General features: G+C 53.9%; 1 protein-coding gene across 1 annotated transcript in view; it reads right to left on the reverse strand.

The window, feature by feature from the left end:
* Positions 1-5770, reverse strand: part of LOC119316646 (28S rRNA (cytosine-C(5))-methyltransferase-like) — a 12900-nt gene extending 7130 nt beyond the window's left edge. Inside the window, exons 1-3 of the mRNA XM_037591003.1 lie at positions 5476-5770; positions 4859-4917; positions 4689-4739 (exon numbers count right to left, since the gene is read on the reverse strand). Coding sequence (XP_037446900.1) covers positions 4689-4739; positions 4859-4917; positions 5476-5746 — 381 coding nt within the window. The 5' untranslated portion in view covers positions 5747-5770. The remainder of the gene's footprint in view (positions 1-4688; positions 4740-4858; positions 4918-5475) is intronic.
* Between the last annotated feature and the right edge of the window lie 8147 nt (positions 5771-13917).

Here is a 13917-nt window from a genome sequence, read left to right on the forward strand (position 1 = left end):
TTTTGAGCCAGGTCCCAGACTCACAACCTGTGGTGCCAGAGGCTTCAGAACTGCCAGGATCGCCTGCCGCCTTGTCGGGGCAAAGTGGCGTCTCGTCCACTCCTGTCGCACTGGCGGGCCCAGGATCCCCCGCTGACCGGTCATCGCTGCCCCTCGACCCCACTCCAGCGATTTCGGCGGGAGGAGGCGCACCGGTTCCCGCCCCACCAGCTACCGCGCACGCGCCCAAGGCCGCTTCCAAAGCTAGGGCCCCCCTCATCATCTGCCTGCTGCTGGGCCAAATGGGGCTGGGCCGTCCGCTGCTGAGCCCACATCTCCAACAACGCTGGCCCTTGTGGCTTCTGCCGGACCACCCGCCACTCGATCTCCGAAGGCTGGGGCCCAAAGCCCAATCTCCATACTGCAGCGACCTCGAGGTTTCTTCACGCCCGCGCCCAACGCTGATCGCCGCTCGCATGTCCCTGGACCCCGTTCTCCGGCATCAGGACGGTTTGCATCGCCGCCAATCACGATGCGTCGATCACGCAGCCGTGCGACCACGCAGCAGGCTTGGACGCTCGGCGAGTTTCTGGCCGCGGCCACAAAGCACATCAGCGCGTCGCTACTGACTCCCGGGAAGCGGCCACGTCGTCCCCTCAACTTCGCCCCACGGCGAGGCCGTTCCGCAGCTGCTACCAGGCTTGCGGTGGCGCCGCCGACGGCAGAACGGAGGGCCCATGTGCAGATCCTGCGCACCCTGGGAATTTTAGGCACCAACCAGAAGATCACGGCCATTGAGATGAAAGCCTACGACGACATGTTCACGGCGCCAATCCCCCTGTCTGTGCTCAAGGCCATCGCCGCCCTGGTCGACCGGGAGATCCCAGCGTGCATCGCCTCCCCCGCACGTGAGGCCGTGGCCAATGAGTGCTAGGCCCGCCGGCAGATCCATCGTCGACCGCTTGTTCATGGATCACGGACTCAAGATTGCAGTTTGGAATGTCCGCGGCCTCAACTCGCGCGCCCGACGTAGTGCCATTCGCTCTATGTTGGGCACTACCGGCGCCTCCATTGTATGCTTGCAAGAAACTAAGATGGCTTTGATCTACTCGCCCATCGTGCTACACATCCTCGGCTCCGAGTTTGACGACTACACTTACCTCCCGGCCGATGGCACACGAGGTGGCATCCTCCTCGCCTGGAAGAGCAGGGTTGTCTCGATCTCTGACCCCCTGCTCACGCAGAACGCACTCACGGCTAGGGTGTCCGTGGCCTCCAGGACGCCGTGGTGGTTGACGACGGTCTACGGACCCCAAGATGACGCTGATAAGATCATGTTCCTCCAGGAAATGTGTGACATACGCGCGGCATGCCCTGGCGCGTGGATGCTTTGTGGCGATTTCAACCTCATATACCGGGACGAAGACAAAAACATGGGTGGCCTGCATCGGCGCATGATGGGAAGATTTCGCCACTCCATCAACGACCTCGCCTTAAAGGAGATATATCTCAACGGGCGTCGCTTCAGGTGGTCAAACGAGCAATCGCCGCCAACGCTGGTGCACTTGGACCGCGTTCTTTGCACCTCGGATTGGAAAGACGCCACCGCGAATGTCACCTCCGATGCCTCGCTTCGGTCATGTCGGACCACTGCCCGTTGCTGCTGGATTGCTCCCCCATGCTGACGGCCCACAAGCGCTTCCACTTCGAGGACTACTGGCTCCGGTTGGACGGCTTCCACGACACCGTTGCCGTGGCTTGGAGCTCGGTGCATGACGACGACCCCTTCCGGCGGCTAGTCAAACGCCTCCAAGCCACCGCTCGCCGCCTTTCGAGTTGGAGTGCTAAGTCCACAGGAAACATCCGGGAAAAGCTTGCCATATTCCGCGAGCTGATCTTGCGCTTCGACAAGGCGCGTGAGGACCGTATGCTCTCGTCACCGGAGTGGCTACACAAGCAGCTCAAGCTCGCCTACCTCGGCATGGCTTCCATGGAGCACACGATCGCTAGACAGCGAGCCCGCATCGCGACTCTCAAGGACGGCGACGCCCAACACGAGCTTCTTCCACCGGCAATGCTCCTACCAACGGCAGAAGAATCGCGTGTACAGCCTTGTCGTGACCGTGCAGGTGCTCACGGACCACGAGGAGATGGCCAACGCAGCATTCATGCACTTCGATGGCTTGCTGGGCACCGCCGTCGACCGGGAGCGCACCCTGGATCTTTCCCGGCTTACCGCCCCCAGTGACCTCGCATGCCTCGACGCGCCCTTCAGCCAGGAGATATGGGAGGTGGTCAAACGAATGCTGGCGCGCAAAGCACCCGGACCGGACGGCTTCACCGCGGAGTTCCTGCGCGCCTGCTGGAGCATCATTCGCCAAGACATCTGGGATGTTTTCGAGCTGCTATACACTCTGCATGGGCGCGGGTTCAGCAAACTCAACCAAGCGCTGCTGACCTTGCTACCCAAACGCGCGGATGCCCACAAGCTCGCTGACTATCGACCGATCTATCTGATCCACATAGTGGCCAAGATCTTCGCAAAGGTCCTATCATTGCGCCTCGCTCCCAAGCTCGACACCCTTGTCAGCCGCAACCAAAACGCGTTCATCGCCGGACGTAGCCTCCACGACAACTTCACTCTGGTCCGGCAATCCCTCAAGATGCTGCATCAACTTGGCGCGCCCAGGATCATGCTCAAACTCGACCTCACACGTGCCTTCCGACTCCATCTCCTGGCCCTTCCTCTTTGAGGTACTGCGCCAGTATGGGTTCGGGGACCGATTCAGAGAGTGGTTGGCCATCCTGTTGTCCACGGCGAGCACTCGTGTCATGCTCAACGGAGTTCCCGGGCCACCGATCTAGCATCGCCGCGGACTGAGGCAAGGCGACTCTACCTCCCCGCAACTCTTCGTGCTCGCAGTGGACACACTTGGGAGGCTGATGCGTCGCGCCCTTCAGACAGGCATCCTCCAGCAACTACATCCCCGGCATGCCATCCCGGCGATCTCTCTCTACGCCACCGACGTGATGCTCTTCCGCCACGCCACCTCCGAGGAGATTTCCGTTGTCAAAGGCATCCTGGACGTGTTCGGTATGGCGTCTGGGCTCCGGGTAAACTACACCAAGAGCTCTGCCATGGTCATACACGTCGATGATTCTGCTGCGGGGCTGCTAGAGGGTGCCCCGTCGTGACCCTGCCAGTCACCTATCTGGGCATCCCGCTCACCACCCGCCGCCCCTCTGCGGCCCAGCTGCAACCCCTCGTCGACCGCAGTGGCGGGCCGGCTCCCTTCCTGGAAGGCTTGGCTGATGAACAAGGCCGGACGGTTGGCGCTCGTCAAGTCGGTGCCCAGCGCGATACCGATTCATCAAATGCTCGCGCTCGCGCCCCCAAAAAAGACCTTGAAGCAACTCGAGAAGATTCAGCATGGGTTTCTTTGGGCCGGCCGCGCAGATGCCCGCGGTGGACATTGCCACGTGAACCGGCGCCGAGTCTGCCGCCCGCTCGAATATGGTGGCCTCGGCGTCCGAGACCTTGAGCGCACTGGGCTATCGCTACGGCTACGTTGGCTATGGCTTGCGCGCACGGACACCAATCGAGCATGGCAGGGGCTGGACCTGCAATTTACTTCGGAGGAGTGCGTGCTCTTTTACGCTTCCACAACCATGGCCATCGGGGACGGCATGACCGCCCTTTTTTGGGAGGACCGCTGGCTCGGCGGCCAATCCGTCCGCGAGCTCGCGCCAATGCTCTATCAGTGCATCCCCAAGAGTCGCCGGAAGTCCAGAACGGTGGCGGAGGCCATGGCCGGTAATCGCTGGGCGCGCGACATCCATGGTCTGCTTGGCCTGCCCGAGATTGGACAGTGCCTGAAGCTCTGGCACTTGGTGCAGCATGTCGAGCTGTCCAACGAGCCAAACAAGCTGCTCTGGAGCTGGACCGCCAATGGCGCATACACGGCCCAGTCTTGCTACCGGGCAACCTTCGGGCAACCTTCCAGGGAGCGACGAGCTGCCACTCCTGGAAGCTCATTTGGAGGAGCTGGGCACCGCCTAAGGTGAAGTTTTTCCATTGGCTGGCATGCCAAGATCGCTGCTGGACCGCGGAGCGGCTCGCACGCCGTGGCCTGCAGCACCACCCGAGATGCCTTCTGTGTAACCAAGAACCGGAAACGATCAGACACTTGATGCTCACATGCCCATTCACTAGGCAGACATGGAATGAGGTCCTATCTTGGCTACGTTTGCCAACGCCGACGCTCGAGCACGACGACTCGCTCATGGACTGGTGGCTGCGTGCGAAGGAGACCACACCGCCAACGCTACACAAGGCGCTGAAATCCGTGGCGCTTTTGGTGCCGTGGATGCTTTGGAAGCATAGGAACGCGTTCGTTTTTTACCATGTTAGCCCATCGCTCAATGAGTTAGTTGACAGGATCAAGGACGAGGCCCGATGTTGGGCAAAGGCCGGGGCTCAAGGGCTCAGGGTCGTTTTGCCATCATCCTGGGATGTCCACTGAGCCCCTGCCGGCTGTGTAAACCTGCCTCTTAGGAGGATGTAAATTCCCTTCCTTTCCAATGCAATGAAACGCAAAGGCCATTTGCGTTTTCTCGAAAAGAAAAAAAAACTGTTTTACAGCGACAAGGTTAGAACTTAACAATTAGAAGGTTAGACACTGATCCAAAGAACCTAGTAACTGACAAACCTGACCGAAGAGGATGTCGTAGGCCGTCACATAAACTAATTCCTCTTGTTTCTGCAAGAAAAATGGAAGACACTTAAGGGCCATGAAACTTATCAACACAAGACTGGTATAAACAGTGTATAGCAAGAAGGGAATCAATTAATTCATAAAATTTAGTTCAGATGGCTGACCTTCCATTTGCTGCTGAATACTCCACTTGATGCTAAAACCTCCTTAAGAATTGGAAGATCTGATTAAAGGAAACAAAGAAATTATGAGGGAGAAGTCAATGCAGGAACATACAAACTGAGAGTTAAAGCACAACGGGAAAAGCATAACTGCAGAGAACTTGTGTTTGCTTAGTTCAACAAGCACCACATATGGTTTTATTTCCTGCCTTCCTGGTCGTCAACTATGTACATTCTCATCGGATGGACTAACATACTGATCGAATATGTACATTTCCTTAAGGTTAGTTGTTTTATAATTAGAGTTCGCGGAGCATCATTCTCCGGAAGTTTGAGTTAGGCAGAAATCCACTCTGTTAACATTGGCATATTTATTCATTCTATAGATCGTGCTTGGACGAAAAGGATTATGTCACAGGTAGTAAAGACATTAAAGTATCTTCAACCAGGGCATTAAATAGAAGTTGATGCGCACATTTAGCAGCATATATCTCCATAGCGGCATTCTATCGCATTGGATACCATAGCGAGAATGCAGCAACGAGGCTCTTGACCGGCATTACATCGAACACCTTGCACGCGAGCGCGCAAAAAGGCAGCCGGTTGGAGCTGGGGCTTACACTTGAGGGTCTGGCAGACGAGGGCGAAGGTGGCACGCTTGTTGCGTACGGAGGGGGAGAAGACGAGGGACTTGATGGATCCCCCGGAGCGCTTGGAGGCGTCCCCGCGTAGCACGCGCCGGAGCACCGTGGCCGCCTCGCGCCGCGCGAAGAAGGCCGCTCGCTCCCCACCGTCGCGGCTAGCCATCCGCCGCCCCGGCTGGCGTGGCGGCGGCCGGCTCTGCCCGGCCTTCGCGGGAGCGTGGCTGCGATTCTTGAGCGGCGGCGGCATGGCTGCCGAGTTGCGGGTTCTGGGTTTTAGGTAACGGTAAGCGTCTGAAAAGAATTGCGATTGCTGGGTTTTATGGTGCGCGGCCAAAATAAGTCAGGTTTAGAAAAGGGGAATAAATATCAAAATGCTCACTTCTAATCTAAAAGGAGTACAGTTCATGAATACATTCCTGAATTATTATTTTTTGGAGTTTCAAACACTATTCAGTACTTCATTCATTTGTTTTTATTTACTTCGCACATTAATTTTGGGTGTGCTACGCGTCGGCCGGGTGATGTTTATATGCCTCCTTCGTAGCCGTTGGATGGCGAGTTCGACAGCCGTCCAATCTTCTCTGCGTGAGTGTGCACCAGCCTTTGCAACAAGGCCCGTGTTGCACCCGGCACATTACAGCACGAGACTTGTTGCGCTCCCGCTGAACCATTTTTTCTTTGAAACAAGGCATGTGAGAAACAAGACCCTTGTTGTAGAAACAACGTTGTTGCCCCCTTTGCAACAAACATAGTGTTGCGCTCGGCCCTCTGCAACAAGAGGCTTGTTGCAGAAAACTAAATCCCCTTTGTCATTCGCCGCCCAATTTGCAACAGTGTCGTTGTTGCAGAAACTCGTCTCTGACCTCTTGATAGACGTGACGATGGTGCTGGAGGCCGGGACATGGAGGCCCAAAGAAGGATGCAAACATTGTTGGTGGTCGGCCTGGAACATGTAGGTCGCCGGCGTGGGGCTGGTAGGGGTGGCGTGACTGCCATCGGGCGTGAAGGAGGGTGGTCGAGGTCGCGCTGAGGCGGAGGCCTTGATTCGTCGTGGGCCGCCAGGAAGGTGCCGACGGCCAACGTGATTGTGGTGTGTTAATCCGTTGAAGAAAGAAGGAAGAAGAAAAAGATGAAGAAAATAAGTGGCTCACATTTGTTGTGTACGAGATAAGGTAAAGGAAGGGACTCATGAGGGACCCGTGGCACGCGTACGAGGGTGGTTGCGTGATGAGCGTGTGCTACTTGTGAGCTGCGTTAGGATTTTCCCCGAAGAGGAAGGCAATATAATAGCTGATAAGTATTTCCCTCAACAAGAACCAAGGTTTATCGAACCAATAGAAGAATCATTCAACCCTAGTGAACAGCACATGCACACACAAAAACAAATATTTGCACCCAAGCGGGCAAGAGGGTTGTCAATCCCCTTAAACTCGTTACTTGCAAGGACTAAATCCTGTAGTGGTGTGACTTGGTAGCACCATTCTCTCGAGTCCGTCCAAGGTGACGGTTCCGTAACTTGCGCTGTGGCGATCAGGAGGCGATCCGATCGGCCTGGGGTTTCCAGCGCTCGCCTGGTCGCCGCCACCATTGTCACCACCAAGATCTCATGTGTTCTCCCTCCTCCCGGAGTGCGGCGCACTGGATCATCCCGTCCCAACACTCAGCCTTTCGTGGGTTTCTAGGGCTCACGATCGTACACACACTGTAACCTAGACTGGTAGGTGGCGTGAGGGGAGTAGAAGGGGAGATGGAGGACGTGCAGGGATTGATGAGAGGTCCCAGGCTTACTACGGCGGAGAAGAAGGGGTTGAGGATGGCGGAGATGGAGCTGGAGAAGGTGTTCGATTGGGCGGAGGAGGAACCACAAGCGATAGGGAAGCTGTTCTCGGAGAAGCTTGCGCACACACACGTTGTCGGCAATACGCCGGGGAAGATCTAGTGTCCCATTAAGGGGGTAGGATGCAAGGAGATTGAGGAGAATGTGTTCCTATTCACGTTCCGGCAACATGCAAGGTGGAGGAGGGCGCTGGAGGACGGACCATGGTGGTTTGATAAGGAGTTGTTGGTCATGGAGGACTTTGACCGGACAAAAACGGTGGACGAGTATGATTTCAACCGGATCCCTATCTGGGTCAGGGTTTTGGGGCTGCCACTCAGATCCATGAACAGGAAGATGGGGGAACTGATTGGGAAGGACTTTGATGAGCTGTTGGGTGTGGATGTTGGGCATGATGGAAGGGCAATGGGCAAGTACTTGCGAATCAAAGTCAAGCTGAACATACAAGAGCCCCTGATGCGTGGCTTTTTGCTAGACAGGGAGAAACAGAAAGGGGGTGAAGATGTAGTAATGGAGGACACGACAAACAACAAGTGGAAGAAGAAGTTACTATGGTGCAAGTTTGCTTATGAACATCTGCCGGATTTCTGCTATACCTGCATAATTATTGGACATGTGGAAAACGAATGCATGTCTAAACCCTTGAGAGGGGATCACCGCAGTTTGGGCCATGGTTAAGGGTGGAAGACACTGGTAGAAGGACTGACGAGGGAGGGAGAGGTAGATGGCCGGCTGGGAGGGACGATGCTGGGAGTGGGAGTAGAAGCTGGAGTGGAGGGAGAGGGGGTAGTGCAAATTCTGACGTGGGTGATAGAAGGAGGTACAGGCTGAGCAGGGGCGGAGGCTCTAGAGGAAGTGATGCGCCATCATGGCGGAAAGAAGCACAAGCATCAAAAAGCCTGGGCTCGAAGGAGTTGGATGATGGCAAGGAGGTCACTAGTCCATTGAAGAAGAGTACAAATGGGGGCGCAAAAGATATTGAACCAGCAGGTACAGTCCAGAGGAAGTTGGACCTTAATCCGGGAGAAAAGGATAGCCTTACGTACATGAGGGGAGAGAGGGGCAAGCTTGTAGACGTGTTGATCCACATAGTAGGTGATGAGAAGGGTGAAAAGGGAACGAGGAGGGTGACTAGTGGGGAAGGCAAAGAGAAGGGACCCAGCAACAAACAGAAGGAGAAAGCCACAAAGGAGTTGACTGTGAAGAAGTACAAGAGGAAGTCGAGGGCAGCGACAAACACGGACAGTGTGCCTCCTACAAATATGCAGACAGTAGGCAAGAGGTTGAGTGAGCAAATGGACATTGATGTGCTTGTGCCAGCGAAGAAAGGACGCTTCGAAGGGGAGGTGGAGCGGGATGGAGAAGAGGAGATTACTGTGGAGGAAGGGCCAAAATCGAAGAAGGAGGAGGATAACAGGAGTGCTGAACACAACACTATCATATCGGCCGGGCTGCAGGATCAGCCCCGCTGGGAGCAATGAAAATTATTAGCTGGAACTGCCGGGGACTCGGGAATGGCCCGACAGTTTGCTCTCTTCTCGTATTGGGAAGAATGGAGGATCTCGACATTTTATTTCTATGTGAAACAAGGCTGACAGAGAAAGAACTTGATAGATTCAGGTGGTTGCTTGGGTTAACTAATATGGTGGCATGGAAGGCGGAAGGGAGGAGTAGGGGGTGATGTTGTTTTGGAGGCGGGGGTGTCATGGTTCTAAGACTGACAATAGAATGGGAGGTAGGTGTGAGGAGGCAAGATCCCAGCTATGATGAAGTTCTATACACAAGATTTATGAGTTCAGGCCCTTCACGGTGGAAGTAATAGCCCTACGTCTCGGTGCCCGGAGGCGGTCGACTGGATTATATGTGTGTGGTGTTACAGGGGGTGTGAACCCTTGTCCCTGAGGAGGGGGTGGCTTATATAGAGTTAGCTAGACCCCTCCCGCCCTCAGTTACAAAGGGTTTAAGGTACATAAAGATGGGGCGTTTCTGATAATGCTAGTAATAAAGTGACATAAATGACCATTAAGTCTATAGAGTAAACACCCGACCGTTGCTTTTCAGAGTGGCTTTCGATCTTCTGTCTGTCGAGTGATCATTGCTATGGTCGAGTGACATAGATTCTTCCGAGTGGAATGTTTCTGGTCGAGTGGATGATGGTATCCCTTGAATGCTTCTGACTTTAGGGTGATGTCCTAGGGGAGGGTGTCTAGGTCAGGTCTATGACCCTACCTTAGGTACATAGCTTCATCATTAGCCCCTGAATGGTTCAGGGTTCGAGTAGAGAAGGAGTTAAAAATACTTCCGACTCAATTTTTATGCTTCAGAAGCGTCCTGTTAGGATCATTGAACAACACGATGGCTTCAATTTCTTTTTCAGTCGCCTTGATCCATTCTTAGTTTGTCGAATGAACTTTTGCGGATAAGTTCCGAGTGTTGATATGAAAGAAATCTTTAGTTTGACAGGTTGCTCTGCAGTTCTCGGATCTTACGGGATTCGAAATTTTGGGAAGCGCGCGGGACGGAGGAGGCCGCAGTAATCGGGATGGATTAGGCAGGGGCGCCTCGATCACCGCGCCACCTTTTTCGCCATGTACCGAGCAGGTGACGGTTGCGGGATTTGACACGATTGCCCAGGCCCAGTCGTCAGTCGCTCGAAAATGACTCCATATAAGACGTCGGGCTGGGGGATTTTGCACAGTGCGCGTCAGATTCTCCTTCTTCCTCCTCTGTTCCTCCACTGCTCCCGTCTCCACTCTCGGCGCCGCCGCCCACCTCGAGCCCATTCCGCCGTAATGGGGAAGGACAAGACCGCCGCCCTGGAGCGTGCGAAGAAAGCGACGGCGGAGGCGAAGGGGAAGAAGACGAACCGGGGCGGGTCGTCGTCGAGATCTTCTCTACCGCGCGGCTGGATCTAGGGCGACTGGATCCGGTCGACCATCGTGAAGGAGGACATGGAGGATCTGGTGGACGGAGGACTGATTGCCCATGAGTCTTGGCGGCTTCCGGGGGACAAGACCGAGCCGCAGCCACAAGAGGGTGAGTGCGTCTTGCTTGCCACCCATGTCGACCGCATATTTAACTTGCCTCCCCATCCTTTCTTCCGAGGGTTTCTGAATTTCTTCGGGGCTCAACTTCATCACTTCTCCCCCAACACTATCACATATCTAGCTGCCTATGTGTCCATGTGCGAGAATTTTCTGGGATGTCGACCACATTGGGGTCTGTTCAAACACATTTTCACCTGCCGCTCCCAGTCGGCAAAGAAAGACAATCCGAGTGATGAGAGGACACATGTGATTCAGATGTTTGGGGGTTAGGGATCCAGATGAGAAACAAAAGCACTTTCCCTGCCATGATTCTTCCCGATTCCGTCAGGGGGTGGCAGTCGACTTAGTTCTACTGTAAGGATGAACCGACTCCTCGTCAGTTGACTGGTCTCCCTCCGTATTCCACTGACCGAGTAGAGAAGCCTTCTTCGTTGAGAGTGACTCCAGAGGAGAAAGAGGAGGTTGCTATGTTGGTCGAGTGAGTGGTACAACTTGTCCGTGATGGCGTGACCGGTATGGATTTGCTAGAAGCTTTCCTGAGTCGACGCATTCAACTGCTCCAAGCTCGTGACCACCCAATGTGGTTGTACTCGGGCATTGAGGACACCACTGGGATCCATCCGGAAGCAGTTAGTGCAGAGACGGTGGAGCTGTGGCTGCAAGGCATCACTGGGAATAAGGACAACCCCAGGGGGTCTAGAAGGGTTCTCCCACTCGACAACACCACTGAGCCAGACAAGGTTTGATTCTTTCCTTCTGAGTATATTTTGCTCTGACATGCATTAGCTTTGGAGATTGACGAATATCCATTTGACTCTATCCTTTGCATACCTTCAATGAACTGTACTCGATGCCCAACGGAGAACAAGAACAAGAGGGAGAGGTGAGTGGGGGCGATAGCGGTGACTGGCACTCGGACAGAGATGGAGACAAGGAGAGCGAAGACTCAAGCAGTGGCGAGGAAGTCGACTCTACGCCTCGCACAGAGAGGCGCTCCAAGCAGAGGCAGGACCCAGCAAGCGTTCGGGGCAAAACGACTCCTCCGATTGGTCAGCCCTTAAAGCACACTCGGACAACTTCCCCTGTGCCGACTGAGAAGGCTCCAAAGCAGCAAAAAGTTGCAGAACCAAAGCCTCGGATGACCCTGCCCAAGATCAAGATCACCGTCCCCGTCGCTTCTGCGTAAGTGTCTTGCCCCCACTTTTCGATCAAGGACTTGTGATGTCGACTCTGTTTCTCATTTGTCCGAGTGAATCTTGAAACTTACAGAGCTTCTACTTCTAGGACTTCTGCTTACAGGGATGGTGATGAGGATGTAGAAGACACGGTCACTTCTAACCCGGGTATGACTTTTGCAAACTTGTCTTTGCTTTCTCAGCCATTTTGTTGACCGACTGAATTCTGACGACTAATTCTTTCTGCAGCTCCTCCCCATGTCATTGATCCTCCAGATGACGACGAGGATGTGCCTCTGAGGCCCAGGAGGAATAAGAAGGCATCAACTGGCAAGACGTCCCAATTGGCGTCGGTGGCGGAGCCAGTGATTCAACAGCCTGGAGATGTGACTCGGGCTTTTGTTACTTTCGTTGCTCCAGTATCAATTCAACGCCCCACATCATCGACTGCACCTGTGCTTGTTTCAACTATCCAGCCCCATGCCCCGAAACTTCAAGCTGCCGCGACTGAACCGTCAACCCCGTTCTTCACTACTCATCACGTTCCAGAAGACCAGGCAGGCGCCGCTGTAGAAGCCATACGCCAAGCTGGCATAATGATGGAGCGGGTGAAGGTGGTGCATGAAAACATTCAGGCTGCTTATGACGCCATCACGGCCCTTCGAGCCAATGTCCAGGTAAGTTGGCTTCTGACTGAACTCTTATCTTGTTGCTTGTTCTGTTAGGATATGCTAACTGAAAACTTTTATTTGTGCATCCTCTTGTTAGTCTGCACTTCGCATCTGCACACCACTGGGTGTTTGAATTTATGCCGAGTAACTTTCCCATTTGAGTCGACTAGGTTGTGTCGATTGTAGTTCTGCGTTAGTGGGGGCATGCATAGTGCACCCACTGGGTGTAGTCCCCGAGGCCACTGTCGAATGTGTGATTCGGCGGAGGTCTTGATAAGAAATGTCTTTATTGTTTCATTCTTACACTTGGTCTGGACGGACCATGTCGAGTGGAATCCAAACCAGTGGGGGCACGCTAAGTGCACCCACTGGGTGTAGTCCCCGAGACCACAGTCAACTGCGGGCAGTTGGTTGGGGTCTGAGAATGTCTTTTGTTGACTTCGAAAAATAACTTCGGTCTTCTCTTTTTTTTACTCTTCCACTCGGTCTGGTCAGACCATGTCGAGTGGAACCCGAACTAGTGGGGGCACGCTAAGTGCACCCATTGGGTGTTGTCCCTGAGACTACTATAGAATGTTTTGATTCTGCGGTAGTCTTAGAGCTCGATTCACTCGGAAGCGACTGGTCTTTGATCTTGTTTACTGATGTATCTTTTGCTAACTTCAGAAATCCTGTGAGCTTATCTCCAAATTTTCCAAATTCGAGGAGAAGCAGAGACAACTCAATCTCGACTTGGAGCTGGCTAAGCAGAACTTGCGGAAGGCTAAAGATAAAACAACTGGTATGGAAGGTAATCAACTGGTCGATTGTTTATCTTGGCCGACCCACAAGTCATCTCCTCGTTCTTCTGTCTGACCCAAGTGCATATCTTTCAGAGAGAATGAAGCATGCTCTGGTGAAAAAGGACCTCGATCTTGCTGCTGCACAAAAGGAGGCTCGGGAGAAGACTACGCTTGCTGACAAGAAGCTGGCTTCAGTTGGTGCGTTGGAGGAAGAAAACACCAAGTTGAAGACGTCCCTTAACGAGTCCAACCGAGAAGTGACTCGTCTGAAGAAAGACAAGGTGGCTTTGAACGAGAAGATTGAAAGCATTTCTCGTAAGAGAAATGACCTGGAAGCTTATCTGGAAGCACTCGCTAAGAAGCTCTTCCTTATGCTCGAAGGTATTTTCCTTCGTCCGACTGTTTAGCTGTTGTCGATTCACCAGGCATTCGTCGACTCATTATTTCTTTGTGTTTGTAGAATTCTGCCAAAACTTTGAAGAAGAGACTGTACGGGTCGAGACAGGTCAGGACCCCGTCCTTTCCCCTGTCGGTGATGACGCTGCTATGAACGTGCTTTGACTGGAATTCCGTGTTGCCAGTGTTACGAGTTATCTTGCTCGCCTGAAGGTGGCGGTGTCGCGCATCGATACAACACTCTAGCCAAGGGCGACACTTCAAAATGACCCCGAGTCCCTAATGACTCGACTCAATGAGGTCCCTGGTCGAGTGTAGGAATGGAAGAAGTCTTCTGCCCGATGTGGTGCTGACGTGGCTCTGTCGCTGGTTCGTGTCCACTGCAAGGAAGCCCAAGAAGAGAAGCTGGCAGCGATCAAGGTTGCCAATACCAAAAGGCATGACTTCCAATCCTTCATGGAAACCTTCATTGCTGCTGCCACTCGGATTGCTGACGGAATTGATCTAGAC

The sequence above is a fragment of the Triticum dicoccoides genome, chromosome 6A (genome assembly GCF_002162155.2).
Source record: "Triticum dicoccoides isolate Atlit2015 ecotype Zavitan chromosome 6A, WEW_v2.0, whole genome shotgun sequence".
Classification (NCBI taxonomy): Eukaryota; Viridiplantae; Streptophyta; class Magnoliopsida; order Poales; family Poaceae; genus Triticum; species Triticum dicoccoides.